Source organism: Jaculus jaculus, chromosome 17 (genome assembly GCF_020740685.1).
Source record: "Jaculus jaculus isolate mJacJac1 chromosome 17, mJacJac1.mat.Y.cur, whole genome shotgun sequence".
Classification (NCBI taxonomy): Eukaryota; Metazoa; Chordata; class Mammalia; order Rodentia; family Dipodidae; genus Jaculus; species Jaculus jaculus.
Genome location: NC_059118.1, coordinates 16,987,226 through 17,013,269, shown reverse-complemented (window position 1 = coordinate 17,013,269; position 26,044 = coordinate 16,987,226). Strand labels below are relative to the sequence as shown.

Below are 26,044 nucleotides of genomic sequence, written 5' to 3'. Positions count from 1 at the left end.
ACCCATGTAAGCCAGATATACAAGGGGGCACATGCGTCTGTAGTTTGTTTGCAGTGGCTAGAGGCCCTGGAATGCCCATTCTCTCTCTCTATCTCCTCCTCCTCCTTCTTCTTCTTCTTTCTCCCTCCCTCCCTCCCTCCCTCTCTCTCTCTCCCTCTCTCTCTCTCTTTCTCTCTCTCTCTCTCTCAAATAAATAGATAAATAAAGTGTTAAAAAAAGAAAAAGATACGGGTCTGTCCAGGCTAAAGGCTGTGGTTTCAGAAGAGGATAGTTGGAGGTTGACATACCTCATTTGGGGATCACTAGTCAAAATCCATCTGTTTACCTTTTCTCTCCTTAGGGTGACCAAGGGTTAAGGGGGAGCCAGGGTGAGACTGGAGAAAAAGTAAGTACAACTTGGGGGACCTGGGAGGACCTGGACACAGACCCAACCCTGACCCCTTCTGTCTCATCAGGGTGAACGGGGATCCCCTGGTCCAGTGGGACCCCAGGTAAGACCACTGACTTCAGTGCCTGCTAACCTATGGACTCTGTGTTCCCTCCTAGTTCTGACTTCTTGCCCCTTTCACTGACTCTGCTCTTCCAACTCATTCTTTTTTTTTTTTTTAATTTTTTATTTATTTATCTGCAAGCAGAGAGACAGAGAGAGAATTGGCACACCAAGGCCTCTAACCATTGCAAACAAACCCCAGATGCCTGTGCCCTTGTGCATCTGGCTTACTTGGGTCCTGGGGAATCAAACCTGGGTCCTTTAGCTTCATAGGCAAACGCCTTAACTGCTACGCCATCTCTCCAGCTCCCTATTCATTCGTACATGACTCCTAATCCCCACAGATGCAGGCTCTAGACTTCAACCTCAAGGACCCAGCTTCTAACCTCTGGCATAGCTAAATGGCCTTGGCTTTCATTGTCTCATTGTCTCGGTCTCTGTCTTCTCGTTGTTTGACTCCCTCCTGCCAATCTAAGCCCCAGTTCTCCTCATCCAGCCCCCCTCAATCTCTACCTCTGTACCTGTAATCCCTTTCCCCCTATCCACCTGGAGCAGCACCTCCTGTTTTCTTCCCCAGGGGCTTCCTGGGGCTGCTGGACGTCCCGGACCTGAAGGTCCTGAGGTGAGCTGTGACTGTGGCAGGGCCAGAAGTGGGGATTTCCTGTGTCACCCTCCTCCTGTCCCCTTTTGGGCTCACACTTTCTCCATGTTCAGGGACCACCAGGACCCACTGGCCGCAGGGGAGAGAAGGTGGGTCATGAGCTGGGAGCTATCCAACAGGGATAGGGTGGGTGGGACCCTGGGACCTTGGCTTCCTAGGTGGGTCTCTAACTTGTCCCTGCATCTGTCCTGTCTCTGCAGGGAGAGCCTGGTCGCCCTGGGGACCCTGCAGGGGTGAGTAGGAGACAACTGGGATGCTGAGCCTTGGAGTGGTGATAAGTGAACTACTGTTATGGACTGTGAATTTATAATACTGGGAACTTGGGTAGACTCAGAGCTGTGTGTGTGATTCCTTCTTTTTTTTTGCGGGGGTGGGGGAGAAGGGTTCAAGGTAGGGTTTCACTGCAGCTCAGGCTGACCTGAAATTCACTATGTAGTCTCAGGCTGGCCTTGAACTCATGATGATCCTCCTACCTCTTCCTCCCAAGTGCTGGGATTAAAGGCATATGCCACCATGCCTGTCTTCAGTTCTTTATTTTTTTAAGATTTATTTATTTAATTTATTTATTTATTTTAAAGGCATGTGCCACCACACCCAGCAGATTTTTTTTTTTTTTTTGAGAGAGAGGGAAAGAGGCAGAGTGAGAGAGAATGGGTACACCAGGGCTTCCAGGTGCCACCTTGTGCATCTGGCTTACGTGGGTCGTGGCGAATCAAACCAAGATCCTTTAGCTTTGCAGGCAAGTGCCTCAACCGCTAAGACATTTCTCCAGCCCTTATTTATTTATTAAAGAGAGGGAGGGAGACAGAGAGAGTAAGAATGGGTGCTCCAGGGCCTCTAGCCACTGCAAACAAACTCCAGACATATACACCACTATGTGCATCTGACTTACCTGGGACCTGGAGAATCAAACCTGGGTCCTTAGGCTTCACAGGCATGTGCCTTAACCACTAAGCCATCTCTCCAGTTCTGTACACCCCCCCCCCCCATATCAATGAAGACTTATCTTAGAGTTCCCGGATGAGGTTAGACTAAGTCTGTTCTGTTTTTTTTCTTCAGGGTCCCACTGGTGCTGGCGTCAAGGGAGAAAAGGTACCTCTGGGAGAAAGGAGGTCAAGACTACAGGGTTTAGCTCTTGTCCTACCTAGACATCACCAGGCTTGCAGTGTGATTGTTTCTTTGTGGGGGGCATCTGGAGCTCTGGACCCCAACACTGATGGTCTTTGTCACCTTCAGGGAGATGTGGGACCCACTGGGCCCAGAGGAGCTGCTGGAATCAAAGGGGAACAGGTGAGTGAAGGGAAAGTGTATAGGGCTTATGTTAGGGTTCTCTAGACGGACAGAACTGACAAATGACTCTGTACTATAAAGGCAATTTATGGGCTGAGGAGATGGCTCAGTGGATAAAGATGCTTGCTTGCAAAGTCTGTTGGCCAAGGGTTCAAATCTTCAGTATCCCTATAAAGCCAGATGCACAAAGTGGTGCATGTGTCTGGAGAGCTCATCATCTTTCTTTCTCTTTCTCCTTGCAAATAGATACATAGATTAATTAATTAAAGGAGATTTATTAGATTAACTCGTGGGATATAAGCTGGGCTGCCCAACCATATCCGTCTGGAGAGTCTGAGGACCTAGTAGCTGTCCGGTCCATGAGGCTGGATGCTTCAGCACTCCCAAACTGGCCCTGGAGGCCTGGAGGATTCCTCGAGAGGACTGGTCTTCAGTCCGCACTGGAAGGCTGATGAAGCTGGATTCCAGTGTCTGTAAAGGATAGTGGCAACAGACCATATGCTCACACCAGCAAGTAGCATGAGCAGCCAGACAATAGACTTTCATTTTATTTAATTTTTATTTGTTTATTTTTTGCTATCTTTTTTTTTTAATTAATTAGTTTTGTACTCCGTGAATACAGTCAAGTTGGTACCATTGTTAGCCTCCTCCATGTCCTACCCCCTCCCCCGGCCCCTCCTTGTTGAGGTATATGGGTCATGCATTGTGGAGTTAGCCCACAGTTATGGGTAGGTGGAAATGTCTCTGCGTATCATGGCCCAATGTGTGGCTCTGACATGCTTCCTGCCCCCTCTTCCATGAAATTTCCCTGAGCCATGTTGGGTTCATTTGGGTAATGAGGTGTTGGGAGCCTCTGTGTCTCTGGATAGCTGATTTGGTAGGAGTTGATTGTTCTCTGTGTCGATCTCCTTCACCCTTGTGCTGGTACCAGGTTCACCAAGAAAACAGCACCCTTGCTTGTTTCGCCAATTATTCTTAGTTTCAGCTGGGGCCCTTTAGAAGTATGATGGGGTGGTTCTCTCCTTAGCATCTGTGTCTATTTCTTTCCTGGGGAGGTGCGGCACATTTAGGCAATTGCCATCTTGACCAGAAGTCCTTTATTGTTTTGCATATTGAGGTAGGGTCTTGCTCTAGCCCAGGCTGACCTGGAATTCACTATGTAGTCTCAGGGTGGCCTCGAACTCACGGCGATCCTTCTACTTCTGCCTCCCGGGTGCTGGAATTAAAGGTGTGCATCACCACGCCCGGCTTCTTGTGGCTTCTTCATGTGCTGCTGTTCTGTGAGGAAAGTCTTCCTCCTTCCATCAACCAATCGTTACTGGAAGCCCCTCACAGACATGCCCCAAAGGCATGCCACTTACTTGACTCCTAACCTGATCCAACTGGACAACAGAACTCACCAGTCCCAGAGGGTAGGGACAGATGAAGGGTGTCTGCATCTGACTTCTGACCTCCCATTCACAGGGACCACCTGGGTTGGCTCTTCCTGGAGACCCTGGCCCCAAGGGAAACCCTGGAGACCGGGTGAGTAAATGTGGGGATGGGGATGTGTGTGCTAGAGGGAGAAGAGGGGGTGCCTGGGAACCCTGACCAAGTTGCATCCTCCTTCCTACCCTTTCAGGGTCCCACTGGCCTCACTGGCAGAGCAGGACCTCCCGTGAGTATCTGTGACCTTGGATGAGCTCAGAAGTTCTGGAATGACCACCTCTCAAAGGCGGAAAGAGCCCCGGTTGCCTGCGTTCACCGCCACCTCACTCTTGTCTCCCCCACAGGGTGACTCAGGGCCTCCTGGAGAAAAGGGAGATCCTGGGCGGCCCGGGCCTGCAGGGCCTGCCGGCCCTCGAGGACGAGATGTGAGAGGCTGGAGTTGGGGGGATCGGTGGGGAGTATGGGTGTTGCTTGCCTCACTGGGGTCTTAGAGCCGAGGCTGACTGTCATGTCTCCCAGGGTGAAGTTGGAGAGAAAGGTGACGAGGGTCCCCAGGTGAGACTCCCTCCAGTGTGTTGTCCAATCCTTGACCCTTGAACTTTGATCCCAAGGGCCTGTGGACACCGGCAGATCATTTGGTCCATCCCCTGCCTCATGTACAGCCAGTGCCCATATCTTCTCTGCCCCACCACCACCCCACTCCCTGAATCAGTTAGAGCCTAACCCACCTAACACGGAGTGACTTTTCTCTCCATCACCAGGGTGACCCAGGTTTACCCGGAAAAGCAGGAGAGCGGGGCCTTCGGGTGAGTCTGGCAGGTGGCAGAGAGGAATAAGTAGGGAGAAGCTGGACTGGAGAGATGGCTTAGGGGTTAAGGCGCTTGCCTGCAAAGCCTAAGAACCCAGGTTCAAGTCCCCAGGACCCACGTAAAGCCAGATGCACATAGTGGTGCATGCATCTGAAGTTCGGTGGCTCGAGACCCTGGCGCGTCCATTCTCTCTTCCCTCTCTCTCTCTCTCTCTCTCTCTCTCTCACTGTGTGCAAAGAAGCAAATAATTGTTTTACAGGTGGGGAGAAGCTATAGACATGAAGGTGATGGGAGGTCTGGGTGGGGAACCGACAGGGAGGCATGGGGTGATGGGAAACTTTGGCCTGGACTGAGGGGTGAAGAGGAACATGAAGCAGTAGGAAGAACCTGCAAAATTCTGGAAGGGCCTGTGTCACTCCCCGCTCTTTTCTCAGGGATTACCTGGAACCCGGGGACCTGTGGGGGAGAAGGGAGACCAGGGAGATCCCGGAGAGGACGGACGGAATGTGAGTCTCAACCTCTGACCCTTGATCCGTGACATCAACCTCAATGCTTCCACCAGCTCACTTCTCAGCCCCCACCCCTGCCCCGCCGACCCTGCGTGCCGCCCCTCGTGATCCTCGCCTCCCTTGACCCCCCTACACAGAACCCCCCTCCCAAAAGCCAGCACGACCCTACGACCTACCTCATGGTGCTGCTTAATCTCTTCCCAACTCTCATACGCCCCGAGTGACCTTGACCCCTGGCTTTCTGCAGGGCAACCCTGGACCGTCGGGACCTAAGGGTGACCGTGGGGAGCCAGTGAGTGATGCTCGGTCCCAGGCTTGGGTGATGTGGAGATTTCTCTGGTTGTGTTGCCGCTGATTAACCGTTGTCACTGCCGGAGGCCTGAGGGTCATGCGGGTGGGGGCAGGCACCGGTGGCCATTCCCAGGTCTAACCTGTCTTCTGAGAGTCGTCAGTAGCGTTCAGTAGGGAAATTGGGGCAGCGTTGAACCGGGGCAAATGTGAACTAAGCCAGTGGAACCTCAGGGCTTCTGACTATAACCACTTCCTTCCCCAGGGTCTCCCGGGTCCCCCTGGACGCCTGGTAAGCATTAGGCTGGGTCTGCCCTTCTCCCTCCCTTACCTGCTTTTGTTGACCCCACACTGGGTCCTTTCCTCCATAGTTACTGACACCTCAATTGAGCCTCATGGCCCCTCACTGGCCCTATTTCTCCTTTTCAGTCCCAGTTCTCTCTCTGTATATAAGACTTTTCAAAGCTGGATCTCATTCTAGACCAGACTGACATGAAACTTGCACTGTAGTCCCAGGCTGGCCTGGAATTCACAGTAATCCTCCTACCTCTGCCTCCCAAGTGTTGAGATTCAAGGCGTGTGCCCCCACGCCCAGCCCCAGTTCTCTTTTTCTTAGTTTTGTTTTGTCTCCCCTTCCCGCACCCCCCCCCCCCACCAGGTAGGGTCTCATTCTAGCCCAGGCTGATCTGGAACTCATTAAAGTCATCTAAAATCTAAAATCAGTAGTTCCAGGTTGGCCTTGAACTCATGGCCCTCCTACCTCTGTCTCCTGCCAAGTACTGGGATTATGGATGAACCAGCACATTCAGCCCCAGTTCTTTTTCTTCTCTCTCTCTCTCTCTCTCTCTCTCTCTCTCTTTTCTGCTTTTTTGAGGTAGGGTTTTACTGTAGTCCAGGAGTATCTGGAATTCACTATGTACTCTCAGGGTGGCCTCAAACTCACAGCAATCCTCCTACCTCTGCCTTCTGAGTGCTGGGATTAAAGGTGTGTGCCACCATGCCCGGCTTTTTGTATTTTTTTTTAAATATTTTATTTATTTATTTATTAGAGAGAGAGAGACAGCAGAAGAGGCAAAGAGAAAGAGAGAATAGGCACCCCAGGGCCTCCAGCCATTGCAAACGAACTCCAGACACATGCGCCCCCTTGTGCATATGGCTTACGTGGGTCCTGGGGAATCAAACCAGGGTCCATAGGCTTCGCTGGCAAACGCCTTAACCACTAAGCCATTTCCTCAGCCTTGTTTTTTTTTTTTTTAATGAGAGAGAATTGGCACACCAGGGCCTCCAGCCACTACAACCAAACTCTAGACGCTCGTGCCACTTAGTGCACGTGTGCGACCTTGCACGCTTGAGTCACCTTGTGCATCTGGCTTACATGGGATCTGCAGAGTCAAACATGGGTCCTTAAGCTTCACAGGCAAGCCCCTGAACCACTAAGCCATCTCCCCAGCCTTTTTTTTTTTTTTTTTTTTTTGGTATTTGTTTAGTTCTCTTTTATTTTAAAATTTTGTTTATTTATTTGAGAGTGAGAGACAAAAAGGCAGGCACACACACAGAGAGAGAGAGAGAGAAAGAAAGAGCGAGAGAGAGAAAGAGAATGGTCAAACCAGGGCCTCCATCCACTGCAAATGAACCCCAGATGCATGTGCCCCTGTGCATCTGGCTAATGTGGGTCCTGGGGAATCAAACCGAGATCCCTTGGCTTTGCAAGTAAGCACCTTAACCACTAAGCCATCCCTCCAACCCTAGAGCCAATTTTCTGTTCTTGGACACCCCCACTGCATCCATCAGAGAAGGGCAGACAGAGAAGACTGCAGGGGGCTGGAGAGCATCACCCCTGCTTGACATCCTTGAGGGAGACCATTGCTTTTTATTTTATTTTATTAAATTTTTATACAGAGGTTGTCCTCTGGCCTACACACATACACACACTTTAAAAACGATTTACTATTGTTCAGAATAGCCGTATTATGTTACATCTCACCAACAATGTCTGAGAGTCTGATTTCCCATAGCTTTATGAACATTGCTATTATAGGATGCTTCTGATTGGTCTATTTCTCATGTATTCCTCCTCATGAATTTTGAATCCTTTCTCGTGATCTAAAGGGTCATTGATTGAATTTAGACTATTTAACACTCAGACAAACAAAATAAAGAACCAAAAATGGGGGGAAAAATTTATTTATTTATTTATTTATTTATTTGCAGGGAAGGAGGGAAAGAGAGAGAGAATGAGAATGGGTATACCAGAGCCTTCAGCTATTGCAAATGAGCTCCAGGTGCATGCACCACTGTGCATCTGTCTTATATGGGTCCTGGGGAATCAAACCTGGGTTGATAGGCTCTTCTTTCTTTCCTTCTTTCTTTCTTTCTTTTTTTGAAGTGTTCTCCCTCGCCATTCCTCCACAGGTTGACGTGGGACCTGGACCCAGAGAAAAGGTACTGGGGAGTCTGTGGATGAAATGAAGCTGGAGGTTCAGGAAGGGTCTTCGTATCTTTGGTGACAGCATCTATGCCTAGAGGCTCAGGGGCTGTTCCCTGAGCAAGCCTCCATTTGCCACAGGGAGAGCCTGGCGACCGTGGACAGGAAGGTCCTCGAGGACCCAAAGGTGAACCTGGACCCCCTGGAACCTCTGGAGAGAGGGTGAGTGTGATGGGTCCTGTGAGGGTGTGGGCCTGGCAATGCTGCCTCTGAGTCTTCCTTTGTCCTCAGGGTGCTGATGGACTTCGAGGACCCCCAGGCCCACAGGTAAGTGCTGTGCTTTGCCCCCTCAGTCTGTGCCACCATTCCTTTAAAAAATATTTTATTTTGGGGCTGGAGAGATGGCTTAGCGGTTAAGCGCTTGCCTGTGAAGCCTATGGACCCCAGTTTAAGGCTCAATTCCCCAGGATCCACGTTAGCCAGATGCACAAGGGGGCGCACGCGTCTGGAGTTCGTTTGCAGAGGCTGGAGGCCCTGGCGTGCCTGTTCTCTCTCTCCCTCCCTCTCTCTCTCTCTCTCTCTCTCTCTCTTTCTCTCTCTGTTGCTCTCAAATAAATAAAAATAAACAAAAATAAATTTAAAAATATTTTTATTTATGTATTTGTGTGTGAGAGAGAGAGAGAATGGACACACCAGGGCCTCTAGCCACTGTGAATGAACTCCAGATGCATGTGCCACCATGTGCATCTGGCTTACGTGGGTTCTGGGGAATTGAACCTGGGTCCTTAGGCTTCACAGGCAAGCGCCTTAACCATTAAGTCACCTCTTCTCTGACCTTATTTCCTGCAGGGAGACCCGGGTGTGAGAGGCCCACCAGGAGAAAAGGTAGGAGAGAATCACCAGTTCCAGGAGATACCGATGGCTGTCATATCCCCCTGTCTTTGTGGTGTCTAACCTCTCTGTTTCTTCAGGGTGATAGGGGCCCCCCTGGACTGGATGGCCGGAATGGGCTGGATGGGAAACAAGGAGCGCCTGGCCCTCCGGGACTACATGTGAGTAGCAGTGGTCACTGCTGATCAACGTCTTCCCATAGCCTTCACAAGAGAATCCAAGACCCTGGCCTCACCTGGTTGGTCTTGGTCTTGAGCTATGGGCCGCATGTTTTTGCCTGGGTGGGACATGCCGCTGCCATGTGACCTTGAATTTGTGGGAGCGGGTGCACTGCCAGTGGATGGGGACCCTTACCCCATGGGCCTGACTTTGAGTCTCTTCTCAGGGTGCTGCGGGCAAAGCCGGGGACCCCGGGAGAGATGTAAGTGAGGGGTAAGCCAAGGTGGCCCAGGGGCTGCATGGTCACATTATCAATGAGAATAGGGGCAGCTGGTCCTACCTGGCCTTTGGAGGGGTCTCAGTCCCTGGTCAGCGGGTTTTCATAGAGTTCCCCGAGCTGACCTTGTCCTTACACGTCTTAATAGGCCCCGAAAGATTTGGGGTGGGGAGGGCTCTTCCCTTAAGAGTCTCAGCCAGACCTGCCCTCACACAGGGGGCCTGGATATCGGGGGATATCAGTGGGACCTCCTAATCTCTATACCAGAGGAAGATCTTTGTGGGGTTCTCCTAGTTCATGGGGTACTTTGTCCCAAGGGGTACTTCAGAGGCCCTCTCAATCCTAGCAAAGACTTTTCTAGGGGCTTCCAGGCCTCCGAGGAGAACATGGCCCTCCTGGTCCCCCTGGAGCACCGGTGAGTGCAGCTTTTCATGACACCCCCTTGGCCTCTTCCTACCCACGCCGGAGCTTTCCCACGTGATCAATGGTCTGTTCCCGCAGGGAAAGGCAGGCGAGGATGGCAAGCCTGGCTCCAACGGGAAAAATGTGAGTGTCCCCAGGGTAGCCTTCGAGAAACCAGCCGAGAAACGCACACAGCCCAGACACACAGAGGACACGCGGCACGTGTCGTGCTGACTTAGGGAGGCTTGAACCAGCACCTGCAAGCCTAGCACAGATGCGAACCTGCGTCTGGACTGCAGTTTCAGCGTGTACACACGTGGCGGCCTCGCAGACACATCGTGACTTAGGTAGATGAGTCAGCTCATGCCTAGATGCCCAGGTAACCCACAGCCACTGGAGCCACAGATGCAGGTGGAAAGGCTCAGACAGGTGGGCATCAGGCCACGTTCAATGACAGGTAGAGACGTGTTGACACATGGACCCTTCTACTTTAAGTCACCTATGTGCTCCATGGACACGGGATTGCATTAGGCACATTGTGGAGATGCAGTGAGACACAGTCCCATAGCTCTGCCATGGGACACATTTGGGAACATGCTGATAGACATTTATATCCACAATCGCCCACATACCTATGACCGTACATATTGAAATACTTGGAATACTTTCAGACAGATGCCAAAATAATACGGTTATTAAGGAACTGGGGGCCTGGCTGTACATGTGCAAGGTCACGCAGAGCCACAGGGCATGCTCCCAGGACATGGGGACACTGGCCACCCCAGAGGTGCGTGCATGTGGAGTTCCATCTAGAGAGCCGAGGCAGGAGCACATGATGCAGGCCAGGCCATAGAGCTATGGGCACAGACAGTCCATCAGTCATCTAAAATCTGTCAACTGAAGAGGAGTGCTCGGCACTGAATCATTCTGTCACACCTTCCAAGGCTCAGGGTCCATTGTGGAAGGGGTGGTGGTAAGAATGTAAGAACCAAAGGAAGCGTAGGACTCCTTACAACGTGCTCACCCCAGACACAAAATGGCCTGGATATCCATGAGCTCACAGTGTCTGACACTACCTACACAAGACCATCGTAAGAGGAAGAAAAGATCATGACATCAAAATGAAAGAGACTGATTGAGAGGGGAAGGGGATATGATGGAAAGTGGAGTTTCAAAGGGGAAATCGGGGTGAGGGAGGGTATTACCATGGATATTGTTTACAATTATGGAAGTGGTCAATAAAAAAAGAAAGATAAATTATGGCTTGGAGAGATGGCTTAGCGGTTAAGGCGTTTGCCTGCAAAGCCAAAGGATCCCGGTTCAACTCTCCAGGACCCATGTATGCCAGATGCACAAGGGGGGGGGCGCATGCATCTGAAGTTTGTCTGCAGTGGCTGGAGGCCCTGGCACGCCCATTCTCCCCCCTCTTCTCTCTCTCAAATAAATAAAAAAAAAAATTTTAGTGTGCACACGCCCGGCTTTTTAAAGATAATTTTAAAAATTTTTATTTTTATTTATTTATTTGAAAGTGACAGACAGAGAAAGAGGCAGAGAGAATGAGAGAGAGAGATGCCAGGGCTTCTAGCCACTACAAATGAACTCTAGACGTGTGTGCCCCCTTGTGCATCTGGCTAACGTGGGTCCTGGGGAAACAAACCTCAAACCAGGGTCCTTAGGCTTCACAGGCAAATGCTTAACCGCTAAGCCATCTCTCCAGGCCCTAAAAAAAGATAATTAAAAAAATAAATAAATAAAGATAAAATTTCAACTGTCAAACCAATGACCATTAAGGCTTATGTGTCTCCTCTGCCTACAGGGAGAACCTGGGGACCCTGGAGAAGATGGGAGAAAGGTAAAGTCACTCCCCTGGGGCCTGCGCTGGCCTCGGATCAGGCCATGTCTAAAAAGCCTTTGTCTTCCGTAGGGGGACAAGGGAGATTCAGGCGCCCCTGGAAGAGAAGTACGTGCTGGCGTTTTCTTTCTTTCTCGTGTGACCCCTGACCCTGTGAGATATTGCGTCACTCTATCCTAGGGTTTAGGGTCCTGATTTTCTTTTTAACATATTTTATTTGAGGTGGGAGTGAGAATGGGTGCGCCATTGCCTCTAGCCATTTAACAAACTCCAGACACATGTGCTAACTTGTGCCATCTGGCTTTACATGGATTCTAGAAAATGGAACTCCAGTTCTTAGCCTTTGCAAGCAAGTGCCTTAACCACCAAACCCTCTCTCTAGTGCCCCAGTTTATATATTTTTTTTTTATTTTATTTATTTATTATTATTATTTTCTTTGTTTTTTTCTCACTCTAGCTCAGGCTGACCTGGAACTCACTATGTAGTCTCAGGATGGCCTTGAACTCATGGCAATCCTCCTACCTAAAGGCGTGAGCCACCCCACCGGCCTTATATTTTATTTGTTTGTTTGTTTGAGATAGAGTTACAGAGAGTGTATAAGAGAGAGAGCGAGAGCATGATGGGTGCACCAGGCTCTCTAGAGGCTGCAAAGCCCAGACACCTGTGCCACCATGTGCATCTGGCTTACATGGGATCTGGAGATTCGAACCTGAGTCTTTAGGCTTCACAGGCAAACGCCTGAACTGTTAAGCTATCTATCCAGCCCAGGGGTCCTGATTCTTACTGCATCCTTCACAGGGCCCCGACGGCCCCAAGGGCGAGCGTGGATCTCCTGGTAACCCTGGTCCTCAGGGTCCTCCAGGTCTCCCCGGACAGGTCGGTCCTCCTGGCCAGGTGAGTGTCCTGGGGAGTTCTGGGAGTTGCGAGCAAGAGAACGCATTCTGTTTGCTGGGAGATACTCTCCTGGGATGCCATGATCTGGTGTGACTCTCTTGCATTCCCATCATACTTCAGGGTTTTCCTGGTGTCCCAGGAAGTGTGGGCCCCAAGGTGAGTGTGTATGTGTTGGGTAAAGGGTGTGGTGAGGAGCTGAACAGGGTTTGAGGTACATTTTCCTTCCGTCATTCTTTGTTTCAGGGTGACCGTGGGGAGACTGGCTCCAAAGGGGAACAGGTAAGACCCTCACCTTTTTCACCTGCCTAGATAGTTATCGCCTTCACAAATGCACCCCCCCCCCCCCGCAGGCCAGGTCCTAGTAGCTTGTCCCTTGCTGTCTCCAGGGCCTCCCTGGAGAACGTGGCCTACGAGGAGAGCCCGGGAGCTTGCCGGTGAGCCAGCCTTGGGACCTGGCCCTGGACCTTCATTGGCATGCCCACAGCGCCCTGTCCCTTTGCCCCAAGTTTCTGCAGCTTCTATCCAGTGTGCTAGGTCCTTTTCCCCATTGGGGTTCCTGTAGCCTATATTCAAGGCAACATGGCCAGTTGGGAACATGCCGGGGAGGGGCTCCCAGTGACCTCAAGCTAGTCCTCAAGAGAGGGCAGAAGAATGTACTAGGCAAAAGGGCTTGGTGACAATTCCGGGAACAGTATGTGGTCGTAGGCAAAGACAGACTGTCACCATCCTTGTGTCCTCAGAGTGTGGAGCGGTTGCTGGAAACTGCTGGCATCAAGGTAGGTTGCTTAAGGTGCTAAGGTGGGAGTGACTGGGGTACCATGGTTCAGGCAGTACCCATGGTGCCCAGGGCATTTGTCGATGGACTCTGCTCCTTTGTCTTCTCGCTCTGTCGTAGGCGTCTGCTCTCAGAGAGATCGTAGAGACCTGGGATGAGAGCTCTGGCAGCCTTCTGCCTCTGGCTGAACGGCATCGGGGCCCCAAGGGGAGCCCAGGCGAGCGGGGTCTCCCAGGCAAGGAGGTGAGTGGGTGGTAACTGCTCAGAGGCTGTGCCTCGTGGGTGGTGCAGAGGGCATGGCCCTACAGCCACAAGCATTCACCCTTCTCCCTCAGGGCTCTATTGGCTTTCCTGGAGAGCGTGGGCTGAAGGGGGATCGTGGAGACCCTGGTCCTCAGGGGCCTCCTGGTCTGGCCCTTGGGGAGAGGGGCCCTCCCGGACCACCCGGCCTTGCTGGGGAACCTGGGAAGCCTGGCATCCCCGGGCTCCCGGGCCAGGCTGGGGCTGCTGGAGAGGCAGGAAGGCCAGGAGAGAGGGTGAGTTTGGGGGCTGGGTGGGCCAGGGCGGTGCTCTGGAAGGGCTTGCCTGCCCATGGATGCCCCCCTCACCCTGTTTGCATTCCAGGGAGAACGGGGAGAGAAAGGAGACCGTGGAGAACAGGTATGTGTGGGCTACGCTGCGGGACGTGGAGGGCTGCCTGGAGGCTGTGCTGAGACAGCCTCCCATCGTCTTCTGGTTTTTGTTCTTTTTTTTCCCCCTGCAGGGCAGAGATGGCCTTCCTGGACCACCTGGCCCTCCTGGCCCTAAGGTGATGACTGTGTAACTGGTGACTAAGAGGCTACCCTAGGTTCAATTCCCCAGGACCCACATAAGCCAGATGCACTAGGTGGCACATGCGTCTGGAGTTCTTTTCCAGCGGCTAGAGGCCCTGGCGCGCCCATTCTCTTTTTCTCTCTGCCTCTTTCTCTCTCAAATAAATAAATAATTTTAAAAATTTAAAACTTACTTAAGGGCTGGAGAGATGGCTTAGCAGTTAAGACATTTTCTGCAAAGCCTAAGGACCAAGGTTTGATTCCCCAGAACCTGCATAAGCCAGATCCACGTGGTACTGCACGCATCTGGAGTTTGTTTGCAGTGGCTGGAAGCCCTTGTGCATGTATTCTCTCCCTCTCTCTCTCTTTTGCTAGCCAGTAAATGAATAGAAATAAAATATATCATGGAAAATGTTAATAAAAAATTAAAAATTAAAAAAAAGAAATAAAATATTAAAAAAATAAATTTAGCCAGGCATTGTGACACACGCCTTTATTACCAGAACTTGGGAAGCAGAGGTAGGAGGATCGCCATGAGTTTCAGGCCACCTTGAGATGATATAGTGGATTCCAGGTGGGCCTGTGCTAGAGTGAAACCCTACCTCAAAACCCCCTAAATAAATAAATAAATAAATAAATTAATTAATAATAAATATATTTTTAAATGACTTAAGGGGCTGGGGAGATTGTTCAGTGGTTAAGGCACTTACCTGCAAACCCTAACAACCCAAGTTCATTTCTTCTGTGTACACATAAAGCCAGATGTACGAAGTGGCACATGCATCTGGAGTACGTTTGCAATGGCCGGAGGCCCTGACATTTTCATTCTCTCTATATATGTATTTTGGTCTCTCCCTCTCTCTCTCTCTCTTCTTAAAAATAAATAAACCAGACATGGTGGTGCACACCTTTAATCCCAACACTTGGGAAGCAGAGGTAGGAGGATCGCTGTGAGTGCAAGGCCACCTTGAGACTACAGAGTGAATTCCAGATCAGCCTGGGCTAGGATGACACCCTACCTCAAAAAACCGAAAAAAAAGCCGGGCGTGGTGGCGCACGCCTTTAATCCCAGCACTCGGGAGGCAGAGGTAGGAGGATCGCCATGAGTTCAAGGCCACCCTGAGACTACATAGTTAATTCCAGGTCAGCCTGGGCTAGAGTGAGACCCTACCTCGAAAAACCAAAAAAAAAAAAAAAAAAAAAAAAAAAAAAAAAAAACCGAAAAAAAAAAGAATAAATAAATAAACAAATAAATTTAATTACTTAGAAAAAAAGAAAGAAGAAGAAACTCCATGTGCAATCTTCAACCCTGTAATCATCTGTAATGCTATAACGAGTGCTGGCTCTTCTATGCCTCTCACAGATACATTTCTCTCCCATGACCTTGAACTTTTAGGTGACGATAGATGAGTCAGGCCCCGGATTCTCTAGAGAACAAGGACCCCCTGGACTTAAGGGTGCTAAGGTCAGTGTGGGGTCAGCTGGGGGCCACCCCGTGCCATGGCACCGTGGTCTGACCTCACATCTCCTCCTCACAGGGGGAGCCAGGCAGTGATGGTGGCCCTGGACCCAAAGGAGACAGGGTGAGGCGTCCTACCCCACTGGGTTGCCCCCCACCCTGCTTTATAGGCACACCACAGATGATGTGCATCTGTATGAAGGCACGTGACAGAGACTGCGGACTCAGGACTCTACGCTGTGTTTGCAGGGTGCACCAGGAACCAAGGGAGACCAGGGAGAACCTGGGAAGAGGGGTCATGATGGCAACCCGGTAAGTTCTTGCTCCACAGGCCCACGTGTGCCCCCGAACATGGCTCTTAGACATGTGGGGTCCTTGGTACAAGGGTGGAGTTGGCACTTCTTAAAATTAGCCAGGTCCTTTCTGTGGCTGTGAGGGACATGGTGGGTAGGGAAGAAGCTAGGGTCAGGCCTAAGGCCAGGGTAGCCTTAGACTTATTTTATTTTATCTTTGCAGGGTCTGCCAGGGGAGCGTGGCGTGGCTGGGCCTGAAGGAAAGCCGGTGAGTGGTGACAGAACAGCTGGCTTGGGATCTGGAACCCTGTGCCGTGTGTGTGTGTGTGTGTGTGTGTGTGTGTGTGTGTGTGTGTGTAACTTGAGAAGCAAAAGGCTATGCCTGGGCTGGAGAGATGCTTAGCAGTTAAGACACTTGCCTGCAAAGCCAAAGGATCCAGGTTCTTTTCTTTTTGGTTTTTGTTTTTTGAGGTAGGGTCTCGCTCTAGCCCAGGCTGACCTGGAATTCACTATGGGGTCTCAGGGTGGCCTTGAACTCCTGGAGATCCACCTACCTCTACCTCCCAAGAGCTGGGATTAAAGGCGTGCGCCACCATACCTAGCAGGACTCAGGTTCTTGACTCCCCAGGACCCATGTCAAGCCAGATGCACAAGCAAATAATTTTTTTTTTTAGCCAGGCATGAGCCACCACAAAAATAATAAATATATACACATATATGTTTTCTTTTTCTTGTAAAGAGGCTATGCCTAGCTGGGTGTGGTGGCACATGCCTTTAATCCCAACATTTGGGAGGCAGAGGTAGGAAGATCATTGTGAGTTTGAGGCCACCCTGAGACTACATAGTGAATTCCAGGTTAGCCTGGGCCAGAGTGAGACCCTACCTCGAAACCCCCCCCCCAAAAAAGCTATGCCTTTGTGCAAACTGTGGACACAGGTGTATGATGTCTGTGGCGAGCTTCCTGTGTGTGTGTGTGTGTGTGTGTGTGTGTGTGTGTGTGTGTGTGTGTGTGTATGTATAGGCTCATATGTGCCGTTTGTGAGGTGCCCCGGAGTCTTTGGTGACCTGTACCTGGGAAGGTGGGGCAAGCCCACGCGAGGCACAGGTGAAGGCTCATTAACCCTTTCTCTTTGCAGGGTCTGCAGGGCCCGAGGGGGAACGCTGGCCCGGCAGTAAGTACTCAAGAACCCTCACCACTGCCCGCATCTTGTCCTGGATCCCAGGGAGCAGGTTTCCCGGGCGGGATGTGGCTGGATCCCTTCATCAAACTGTCTCCAACAGGGTAGCCATGGAGACCCCGGGCCACCTGGTGCTCCGGTGAGTGACGAGCGGCGTGGCCAGTGGGAGTATGTGAGGGACACGCTGGGCACCTGTCACTGTCAACAAGCCAGGCCTTGTTCATCGGACTCCCTGAGCCCAGGCCGACAATGCTGACCCCAGTCTTTCTCCTCGACACTTTCCTCTAGGGTCTTGCCGGCCCTTCAGGACCCCAAGGACCTTCTGGCCTGAAGGTTGAGTATAGGCGTGGGGGTTGAGGATGGAGGAGGAGGCCTCCCTCAGCCATGATGGGGCTGAGAACCAGGGGCCCCCTCTACGTGGGCTCTGATCATGTGATATCTTGGTCCTTTGCAGGGAGAGCCTGGAGAGACGGGACCCCCAGGACGGGTGAGTGGCTCAGGTCACGGGATAGAGTCACAGGGAGACTTGTGGGGAAGGGGGTTGGCCCTGCTCTGAACTTCGTCTTCCTCCAGGGCCTGCCTGGACCTACTGGAGCTGTGGGACTTCCTGGTCCTCCTGGTCCTTCAGGCCTTGTGGTGAGTGAGTTGCTGTGGCCCTACTATGCTCCTGCCCACAGACTTCATGTTCTCTCACACATCCTTCTTTTTCATTTTTTTTCAAATTTTTATTAACAACTTCCTTGATTATAAAAAATATCCCATGGCAATACCCTCCCTCTCCATCATATCCCCTCCCCATCTCAATCAGTCCCTTTTATTTTGATGTCATCATCTTGTCCTCCTCTTATGATGGTCTTGTGTAGGTAGTGTCAGGCACTGTGAGGTCATGGATATCCAGGCAGTTTTATGTCTGGAGGGAGCACGTTGTAAGGAGTCCTACCCTTCCTTTGGTTCTTACATTCTTTCCGCCACCTCTTCCACAATGGACCCTGAGCCTTGGAAGGTGTGATCGAGATATTACTCAGTACTCCAGTCACTTCTTTCCAGCACCATGATATTATTATTATGATGATGATGGTCTTGTGTAGATAGTGTCAGGCACGATGAGGTCATGGATATCCAGGCCATTTTGTGTCTGGGGGGAGCACGTTGTAAGGGGTAAAAACCCTTCCTTTGGCTCTTACATTCTTTCCACCACCTCTTCTGCATTAGACCCTGAGCCTTGGAAGTCACACATCCTCCTTTATCCCTTATCCCATGTGACCCTCATATCTGTTCCCCTTCAGGGTCCTCAGGGGTCGCCAGGTTTGCCTGGACAAGTGGTAAGTCCCTGGAGGTCTGGGGCTGGACTCCAGGGGTTAAGGGTCAGCATGCAGCTCCCTGATGGAGCTTCTTCCTCCCAGGGGGAGACAGGGAAGCCGGGACCCCCAGGTCGTGATGGTGCCAGTGGAAAGGATGGAGACCGAGGAAGTCCTGGCGTCCCAGTATGTGTTCTTGAGAGCTCACCGCGGGCCTTTCATGGGGTCCTACACCCAGCTTTGTGCCTAGACTGGAGGAGGGGCACAAAGGGGCAATGGGGTGGACAGACTCTGAGCTCCTCACTTTTGATTTCTCACAGGGGTCACCGGGTCTGCCCGGCCCTGTTGGACCTAAAGGAGAACCTGGATCCATGGGGGCTCCTGGACAGGTGACCTTTGACTCTGACCCTCTGCTCCCTGTACCATCTCTGGTCTCTCTGCTTCACCCCCAGGCCTCAGTTTCTTCGCCCTATACGGAGTAGCAGAATGGGGCCAGGGAGGGAAAGTTGAATAGGTCATTCATTAGGTATTCCCCACAGGTGGTGATTGGGCCCCCTGGAGCGAAAGGAGAGAAGGTGAGTGGGCCGGGATCCTAGGAGGAGGCGCCAAGGCAAGGAGCAGGGCTGAGGAATCTCATTGACCCTCTTCCTCGTCAGGGAGCCCCAGGAGACCTTGCTGGACACCTGCTGGGTGAGCCGGTAAGCATAGCGCCTCTGACAGCAAGGGGGGGTCCCTTCACCCATGACTTAACCCATCCTCACTAAACCCAGCTTTCATAATATGCTCCATATGTGACCCTGGCCTCGGGCCTTCCTCCTTGAGTCTTGTCTGTCTGTGACCACCACCTCCTGTCACTTGTGTCTGTAGGGGGCCAAAGGTGATCGAGGACTGCCAGGGCCACGGGGCGAGAAGGTAAGAGGGTCTGGCCCCCAGGTATGAGCACTTGGTAGGGTGGGGTACGGTTGGAAGGCCAGAGCTCCTCATGATTGATCCTATCTGTGCAGGGTGAAGCTGGCCGTGCAGGGGAACCTGGAGATCCTGGGGAAGATGTAAGTCTGGGCAGGTCCAAGTTCGGCTTAAGAGTATGAACATAGAGGGCTGGAGAGATGGCTTAGTGGTTAAGTGCTTGCCTGTGAAGCCTAAGGACCCCGTTCAAGGCTCGGTTCCCCAGGTCCCACGTTAGCCAGATGCACAAGGGGGCGCACGCATCTGGAGTTCGTTTGCAGAGGCTGGAAGCCCTGGCGCGCCCATTCTCTCTCTCTCCCTCTATCTGTCTTTCTCTCTGTGTCTGTCACTCTCAAATAAATAAATTAAAAAAAAAAAAAAGAGTATGAACATAGAGGGCTGGAGAGATGGCTTAGTGGTTAAGGTGCTTGCCTGCAAAGCCTAAGGACCCAGGTTTAATTCCCCAATACCCATGTAAGCCAGATACACAAGGTGGCACATGTGTCTGGAGTTGGTTTTTGCAGTGGCTAGAAGCCCTGGAATGCCCATTCTCTCTATTTGCTTCTTCCTCTCTTTCATTCTAATAAATAAATATTTTTTTTTTAAAGAGGCACATGTAAGTTGATTAATAAAGGACTTTGCGTTTTAAAAAAAAAAGTGTATGAACATAGAGCTGGGTGTGGTGGTGTACACCTTTAATCCCAGCACTTTGGGAGGCAGAGGTGGAAGGATCACTGTGAGTCTGAGGCCAACCTGAAGCTTGAGAGTGAGTTCCAGGTCAGCCTGGGCTACAGTGAGACTCTATCAGGAAACAGACAGATGTGCGTGCGTGCGCGCGCGCGCGCGCACACACACACACACACACACACACATATATACACACACACATACATATATATTCACGAACCTAAACATTCAGCATTCCAGCATTCAGGTTTCTTCTTGGACCACACACAGCCACATGCTCTTGGCTTCCACACTCTTGAGCGCTCAGGGATCCAAACTTGGCTTCTGTGTACCCATTCATGAGTCTCTGTACTCACTACAGCTGAGCCCATATCTGCCTGCTCCCATTCTGATCTCTCAGGTCTTGGGACACAACTGAATTACTACAGGTCTCTTCTTGCTCATGTGTTTGTAATACTGCTTTCTCCCAATTCTGTCTGTGTGGGTTCATGTCTATGGGCACATCTGAGCTCCCTGGGAACAGACAGGATGGAGTTTGATCAGAGCTCCTCATCTGTGGTCCCTCATGTCTCCACATGCCTATCTGTGAGCATGCCTGAATTCCTGCGTGTCTGTGGTCACATTAGAGCTTCCTGACTCAGTCTGGACCCCTCATGAACCCATTGTCATGTCTGAGCTCCTATGAGACAGTCTTTGGTCAGATGTCTCAGTTTCCATAGGTTCATGATCATACCTAAACTCCTTCAGGAATATTTTGTGGCCATATATGAGCTTGATGTTCATGTTCCATACATTTCAATTTTTTTTTTTTTAGGGCCAAAAAGGAGCTCCAGGACTCAAAGGTCACAAGGTACATTTACCTGGAAGGATCCTTGCTAGGGGTCATGGTCCTGTGACTCCTTAAGCTTGATATGATTCCACTTTCCCTCAAAGGGTGAGCCAGGAATTGGTATCCAGGGCCCACCTGGGCCAACTGGTCCTCCAGGCATAAAGGTAAGTCAGTGCACCATTACCAGTGATGGCAGAGCATCCCCTAAAGGTAGGTAGAAAAGGAAGTTCTGGGGATGGAGATAGCTCAGCAGTCAAGGCTCTTGCCTGCAAAGCCAAACAACCCACATAGAGCCAGATGCCCAAAGTGGCATATGCATCGGGAATTCGTTTGTGAATATATAGAAAATATTTTTTACAACAGAAGGAAAAGGAGTTCTGGAGTTAAGCCCTAGGAAGGTGTTCTGTTGTGACTACTCCCCTTTCTATCTGTTTCAGGGAGACTTGGGCCCCCCTGGTGCCCCTGGTGCTCCGGGTGTTGTTGGATTCCCTGGTCAGACAGGACCTCGAGGGGAGATGGGCCAGCCGGGCCCTGTTGGAGAGCGGGTGAGGGACTGGGAAGGGCCCGTGGGGACTTGAGGACTTCAAGACCCCTGATTCTGGCGGTGGTCGAGGACGAGGGAAGCCGGGCCTGGCCTTGCCAGTGCACAGTTTTCAGAGGAAGAGGAAGAGGATTCTCAAGCCATTCTCTGCCCGCCTTCCCTCATTGTCTTGTAGGGTCTGGCAGGTCCCCCAGGGAGAGAAGGTGCCCCAGGCGTGTTGGGGCCACCTGGGCCACCGGGACCAGTGGTGAGTAGAAGTGCCTTAGTGGCTCAAGTGTACCCATGCGAGGGCTTATAAAGGGGCCCAGGCCATGCCATGGGTCTGGGTGTGTAGGGCCACAGGACCCTGACCTGACTTTTAACCCACAGGGAGCACCTGGGGCCGCTGGACTCAAAGGAGACAAGGCAGGTGGAATGCTGCTGGCTTGTTCTTGTCAGCTTCTCTCACCCCCCCAACTTCCGCAGACCTCCCCATAACCTTCTGTCCCCCACTGAGCCCCTTTAGTTACTCCTCCTGTCCTATTACTTTTTTTTTTTGTTTTTTTGTTTTTTTGAGGTAGGGTCTCACTCTGGTCCAGGCTGACCTGGAATTAACTCTGTAGTCTCAGGGTGGCCTCGAACTCTCAGCGATCCTCCTACCTCTGCCTCCCGAGTGCTGGGATTAAAGGCGTGCGCCACCACGCCCGGCTTGTGTCCTATTACTTTTCAGGGAGAGCCTGGAGCAGGGCTGCCTGGTCCCCGAGGCGAGCGTGGGGAGCCAGGTGTCCGGGTGCGTATGTCCTTGCAGACCCCTCCCTGCCCCTTTCGTCGCAACTACTGCCTTGGATTTCCAATGAGTCAGTGGACCCAATGTCACCATCCAGGGTGAAGATGGCCACCCCGGCCAGGAGGGACCCCGAGGACTCATGGTGAGTGTTGTTGGGGAAAGTGTCTGTGGTGTGACTTCAGTCACATGCCTGACCCCACAGTACTCTTGGGACAATGTAGTCTGCTCTGATTCTCTGGTTCCCCTGGTCCTCTGTTTTCTTTCTTTCTTTTTTTTTGTTTTTGTTTCATTTGTTTTTCGAGGTAGGGTCTCGCTGTAGCCGAGGCTGGCCTGGAACTCACTATGTAGTCTCAGGGTGGCCTTGAACCCATGGCAATCCTCCTACCTCTGCTTCCTAAGTGCTGGGATAAAGATGTGCACCACCACGCCTGGCTCTGTTTTCTTTAGCTCCCCTTCTGACCCCCTTTTTCCTCCCTTCCCCCTTGGGCTGCTTCCTTAATATCTTCTTCCCCCTATCTTCTTCCACACAGGGACCCCCCGGAAGCCGGGGAGAGCGAGGGGAGAAGGTAAGAATGTGGGGGGAAGGGCCTGGGGATGAGAGGGTGTAACGGATGTTGTGATGAAGGTCCAGGGTCGTCCTAGCTTGGGTGGGACTCACACTCTTCCACTCAATAGGGTGACGCCGGAACCGCAGGGCAAAAGGGTGACAAGGTGAGTGTGGGCACGGGGGAGGGCAGGGGCACGGAACAGGGGTGCCCGTTCCTCCTCTGACTACTCCCTGCCTTTCAGGGTGACTCAGCTGTGATTGTGGGGCCTCCAGGGCTACCAGGTGCCAAAGGGGACATGGTGAGTAGGTCTCCCTTAGTGTCGAAAGGGGCTTCTGATGGGTTGGCACAGGTGATCTGAAAGCTCAGCTCCCCAGGAAGTGAGGGGCCTCCGGCCTCTAACCCTGACTTCTGACTCCTGTGACCCAGGGTGAACGAGGGCCTCGGGGCCTAGATGGTGACAAAGGACCCCGGGGGGACAGTGGAAGTCCTGGTGAAAAGGTACAAGGAAGAGGCTGGGGACTTGTGTGGGGATTCCATAGAGGGCCGGGGCGGGCAAGAGGAGGCTTTCTGGGGGTCAGAGGTAAGGGCTTTGAGAAGCTGTGGTGAAGGACAGGTGACTGAGAGGAGGGCAGTGCTCGTGAGGGCTCCAAGGCTGCAACTGCGAGCAGGAGGTCTACGACTCCAGGAGGAGCTTACGGGGACCAGAAGGGGCTCTTGAGCTGGGCGTGGTGGCAGTAAATCAGCGATGTTAAAAATATTTATTTTGGGCTGGAGAGATGGCTTAGCGGTTAAGCGCTCTCTTGTGAAGCCTAAGGACCCCGGTTCGAGGCTCGGTTCCCCAGGTCCCACGTTAGCCAGATGTACAAGGGGGTGCACGCGTCTGGAGTTCATTTGCAGAGGCTGGAAGCCCTGGCGCGCCCATTCTCTCTCTCTCTCCCTCTATCTGTCTTTCTCTCTGTGTCTGTCGCTCTCAAATAAATAAAAAACTAAAAAAAATATTTAAAAAAGTATTTATTTATCTTATTTGAGAGAGAGAGGGACAGAGGCAGATAGAGAGAGAGAATGGGCACACCAGGGCTTTCAGCCACTGCAAATGAACTCCAGAAGCATGCATGCGGGTGGCACATGCCTTTAATCCCAGCATTCAGGAGGCAGAGGCAGGAGGAGTGCAGTGAGTTCGAGGTCACCCTGAGACTACATAGTGAATTCCAGGTCAGCCTGGGCTAGAGCGAGACCCTATCTGAAAAAAAAAAAAGGAAAAAAGAAGGAAGGGGGCTCTTGAGCCAGGCGTGGTGGCGCACAGCTTTATTCCCAGCACTTGGGAGGCAGAGGTAGGAGGATCGCCGTGAGTTCGAGGCCACCCTGCGACTACATAGTGAATTCCAGGTCAGCCTGAGCTAGAGAGAGACACTACCTCGAAAAACAGAAAGAAAGGAAGGAAGGAAGGAAGGAAGGAAGGAAGGAAGGAAGGAAGGAAAGGAGGAAGGAAGGAAGGAAGAAAATTAGGGATGGTTCAGATGGGGTTAGGGGCCCAGTGTAAGAGAGGTGGGCAAGAGTCTGGGGGGTCTTGGGGAACGCAATAAGCTGCTCCTCACCCCAGCTCCTCGTTGCATGGCATAAGCAGAAATGATGGGGCTCCTGAGAGTTCTCAGTGGGAGCTATGCTGAGGAACTCTGCCCAGCTGTCTAGCTCCAGCCATATCCCAGCCACCAGTCAGGTCTAGCCCTGACTCTGTCCCCTCTTCTCCTGGTCACTCCTACAGGGCTCCAAAGGAGAGCCTGGTGACAAGGGTTCGACTGGATCCGTGGGAGTTCGAGGACCCACAGGACCCCAGGTAAGCCCTACCCCAGGCTCAGCCACACAACACACACACACACACGTACATGCACTTGTCCTTGGATGTTCCTTGAGTGTTGACGGGTTCTTGGTTCCCTTACCTCTGGCCACACATGTATTAACATAGGATCCGCCGGCAGCCTGGGCCCCCGGGGCAGGGTCGCCAGGTGGCTGCATGTGAACTGATAGGCCTCCCTGATCTGTTCCCCATAGGGTGAGCCTGGTGCTGCAGGAATCCCCGGGGAGCCGGTAAGATGCCCCCACTCTCACAGGTACCTCTTTGTCCTCATAGGAGCCCTGTCCCTGTGGATGGCCCCACCCATGTACCCTTTGACCTTACAGGGTCCCAATGTCTCATGGTCTTCCTTTTGCTCAGGAACTCCCCACCTCCATCCTAACCCCCAAGGATGGCGACCCAATCCACAGTGACCCTTATCCTTGTGACAACTCCTACTCTTATTTAAACCCCAACCCTTAACCCCTTAACCCTACCACATACCCTAACCCTATCCCTATCCCTAACTCCTAACCCATGACCCCTAACCAAAAAGAAAAAAGAAAAATTAATCCTACCCCTTGAGTGCCCCTGTCTCGAATGATGTCTGGAGTTCCCTGCCCAATTCTAGTGTAATTTTCTTTGATCACTCACTGACCTTCCTTGACCCATGTCAACCCCTCTCCTTCCCAGGGAGCCCCAGGAAAAGATGGAGCCCCTGGCTTCCGAGGCGACAAAGGAGATATTGGCTTCATGGGTCCCCGAGGTCTTAAGGTGGGAAGAAGTCTGATTTTTTGTTTGTTTGTTTGTTTGTTTTCTGGTCAGAGAGACCTGCTGTTGGTAAGACCCAGACACATTAGCACAGAGGTTGGAGTGTATCTACAGTCAGTTGGGAGAGTTAATTCAGAAAGGTTCATAAGGTAAGGTAAGGAGGGATGGCTTAGTGGTTAAGGCATTTACCTGCAAAGCCAAAGGATCCAGGTTCGACTCCCCAGGACCCACGTTAGCCAGATGCATAAGGGGGCACATGTGTCTGGAGTTCATTTACAGTGGCTGGAGGCCCTGGGGCACCCATTCTCTCTCTCTCCTTCTTTCTCTCACATAGGATCTGCATGCAGCCTGGGCCCTATGACAGGGTCCATATAAATAAATAAATATAAATATAAATAAAGTGAGGTAAAAATAGCTCTCTCCCTTTTTTTTTTTTTTTTTTTTGGTTTTTCAAGGCAGGATCTCACTAGCTCAGGCTGACCTAGAATTCACTATGTAGTCTCAGGGTGGCCTTGAACTCATAGCCATCCTTCTACCTCTGCCTCCTTAGTGTGCTGGGATTAAAGGTGTGTGCCACCATGCCCAGCTCTTTTTCTTGGTCGGGGGGTTTCCTAGGTAGTGTCTCACTGTAGCTCAGGCTGACCTAGAATTCACTATGTAGTCTCAGGGTGGCCTCGAACTCATCGTGATCCTCCTACCTCTGCCTCCCCAGTGCTGGCATTAAAGGTGTACGCCACTGTGCCTGGCTATTCTTGAACTCCTGATCTTCTAAGTGGCCCTCCCGAGTGCTAGGGTCACAGGCATGTGTCATCATCACTCCTGGCCAAGAAGATGCTTTTTCATGTGCTTTTCTCCCTTAGGGTGAACGGGGCCCCAAGGGAGCCTGTGGCCTCGATGGAGAGAAGGGAGACAAGGTACAGAGATTAGAGGGGGAG

The 26,044-nt window shown here is 51.7% G+C and overlaps 1 protein-coding gene across 1 annotated transcript in view; it reads left to right on the top strand.

Moving 5' to 3' along the window:
* Window positions 1-26,044, top strand: part of Col7a1 (collagen type VII alpha 1 chain) — a 48,367-nt gene that overhangs the window by 17,987 nt on the left and 4,336 nt on the right. The window contains exons 43-107 of the mRNA XM_045136259.1: window positions 341-385; window positions 456-491; window positions 1,068-1,112; window positions 1,205-1,240; window positions 1,352-1,384; window positions 2,211-2,243; window positions 2,388-2,441; window positions 3,906-3,965; window positions 4,063-4,098; window positions 4,214-4,294; window positions 4,389-4,424; window positions 4,631-4,675; window positions 5,113-5,184; window positions 5,435-5,479; window positions 5,741-5,767; window positions 7,888-7,917; window positions 8,042-8,122; window positions 8,192-8,227; window positions 8,750-8,785; window positions 8,872-8,952; window positions 9,177-9,212; window positions 9,589-9,642; window positions 9,729-9,773; window positions 11,446-11,481; window positions 11,554-11,589; window positions 12,281-12,376; window positions 12,497-12,532; window positions 12,620-12,655; window positions 12,763-12,810; window positions 13,117-13,152; window positions 13,272-13,394; window positions 13,487-13,687; window positions 13,776-13,811; window positions 13,915-13,959; window positions 15,360-15,428; window positions 15,502-15,546; window positions 15,672-15,734; window positions 15,939-15,983; window positions 16,852-16,887; window positions 16,997-17,032; window positions 17,182-17,226; window positions 17,348-17,380; window positions 17,467-17,529; window positions 18,180-18,215; window positions 18,297-18,377; window positions 18,512-18,580; window positions 18,731-18,766; window positions 18,848-18,889; window positions 19,059-19,103; window positions 19,196-19,240; window positions 20,638-20,673; window positions 20,757-20,816; window positions 21,090-21,197; window positions 21,369-21,440; window positions 21,563-21,598; window positions 21,903-21,962; window positions 22,057-22,101; window positions 22,490-22,525; window positions 22,635-22,670; window positions 22,749-22,805; window positions 22,934-23,005; window positions 24,270-24,341; window positions 24,557-24,592; window positions 25,032-25,112; window positions 25,970-26,023. Of these exons, the coding sequence (XP_044992194.1) occupies window positions 341-385; window positions 456-491; window positions 1,068-1,112; window positions 1,205-1,240; window positions 1,352-1,384; window positions 2,211-2,243; window positions 2,388-2,441; window positions 3,906-3,965; window positions 4,063-4,098; window positions 4,214-4,294; window positions 4,389-4,424; window positions 4,631-4,675; window positions 5,113-5,184; window positions 5,435-5,479; window positions 5,741-5,767; window positions 7,888-7,917; window positions 8,042-8,122; window positions 8,192-8,227; window positions 8,750-8,785; window positions 8,872-8,952; window positions 9,177-9,212; window positions 9,589-9,642; window positions 9,729-9,773; window positions 11,446-11,481; window positions 11,554-11,589; window positions 12,281-12,376; window positions 12,497-12,532; window positions 12,620-12,655; window positions 12,763-12,810; window positions 13,117-13,152; window positions 13,272-13,394; window positions 13,487-13,687; window positions 13,776-13,811; window positions 13,915-13,959; window positions 15,360-15,428; window positions 15,502-15,546; window positions 15,672-15,734; window positions 15,939-15,983; window positions 16,852-16,887; window positions 16,997-17,032; window positions 17,182-17,226; window positions 17,348-17,380; window positions 17,467-17,529; window positions 18,180-18,215; window positions 18,297-18,377; window positions 18,512-18,580; window positions 18,731-18,766; window positions 18,848-18,889; window positions 19,059-19,103; window positions 19,196-19,240; window positions 20,638-20,673; window positions 20,757-20,816; window positions 21,090-21,197; window positions 21,369-21,440; window positions 21,563-21,598; window positions 21,903-21,962; window positions 22,057-22,101; window positions 22,490-22,525; window positions 22,635-22,670; window positions 22,749-22,805; window positions 22,934-23,005; window positions 24,270-24,341; window positions 24,557-24,592; window positions 25,032-25,112; window positions 25,970-26,023 (3,462 nt within the window). The remainder of the gene's footprint in view (window positions 1-340; window positions 386-455; window positions 492-1,067; window positions 1,113-1,204; window positions 1,241-1,351; window positions 1,385-2,210; window positions 2,244-2,387; window positions 2,442-3,905; window positions 3,966-4,062; window positions 4,099-4,213; window positions 4,295-4,388; window positions 4,425-4,630; window positions 4,676-5,112; window positions 5,185-5,434; window positions 5,480-5,740; window positions 5,768-7,887; window positions 7,918-8,041; window positions 8,123-8,191; window positions 8,228-8,749; window positions 8,786-8,871; window positions 8,953-9,176; window positions 9,213-9,588; window positions 9,643-9,728; window positions 9,774-11,445; window positions 11,482-11,553; window positions 11,590-12,280; window positions 12,377-12,496; window positions 12,533-12,619; window positions 12,656-12,762; window positions 12,811-13,116; window positions 13,153-13,271; window positions 13,395-13,486; window positions 13,688-13,775; window positions 13,812-13,914; window positions 13,960-15,359; window positions 15,429-15,501; window positions 15,547-15,671; window positions 15,735-15,938; window positions 15,984-16,851; window positions 16,888-16,996; window positions 17,033-17,181; window positions 17,227-17,347; window positions 17,381-17,466; window positions 17,530-18,179; window positions 18,216-18,296; window positions 18,378-18,511; window positions 18,581-18,730; window positions 18,767-18,847; window positions 18,890-19,058; window positions 19,104-19,195; window positions 19,241-20,637; window positions 20,674-20,756; window positions 20,817-21,089; window positions 21,198-21,368; window positions 21,441-21,562; window positions 21,599-21,902; window positions 21,963-22,056; window positions 22,102-22,489; window positions 22,526-22,634; window positions 22,671-22,748; window positions 22,806-22,933; window positions 23,006-24,269; window positions 24,342-24,556; window positions 24,593-25,031; window positions 25,113-25,969; window positions 26,024-26,044) is intronic.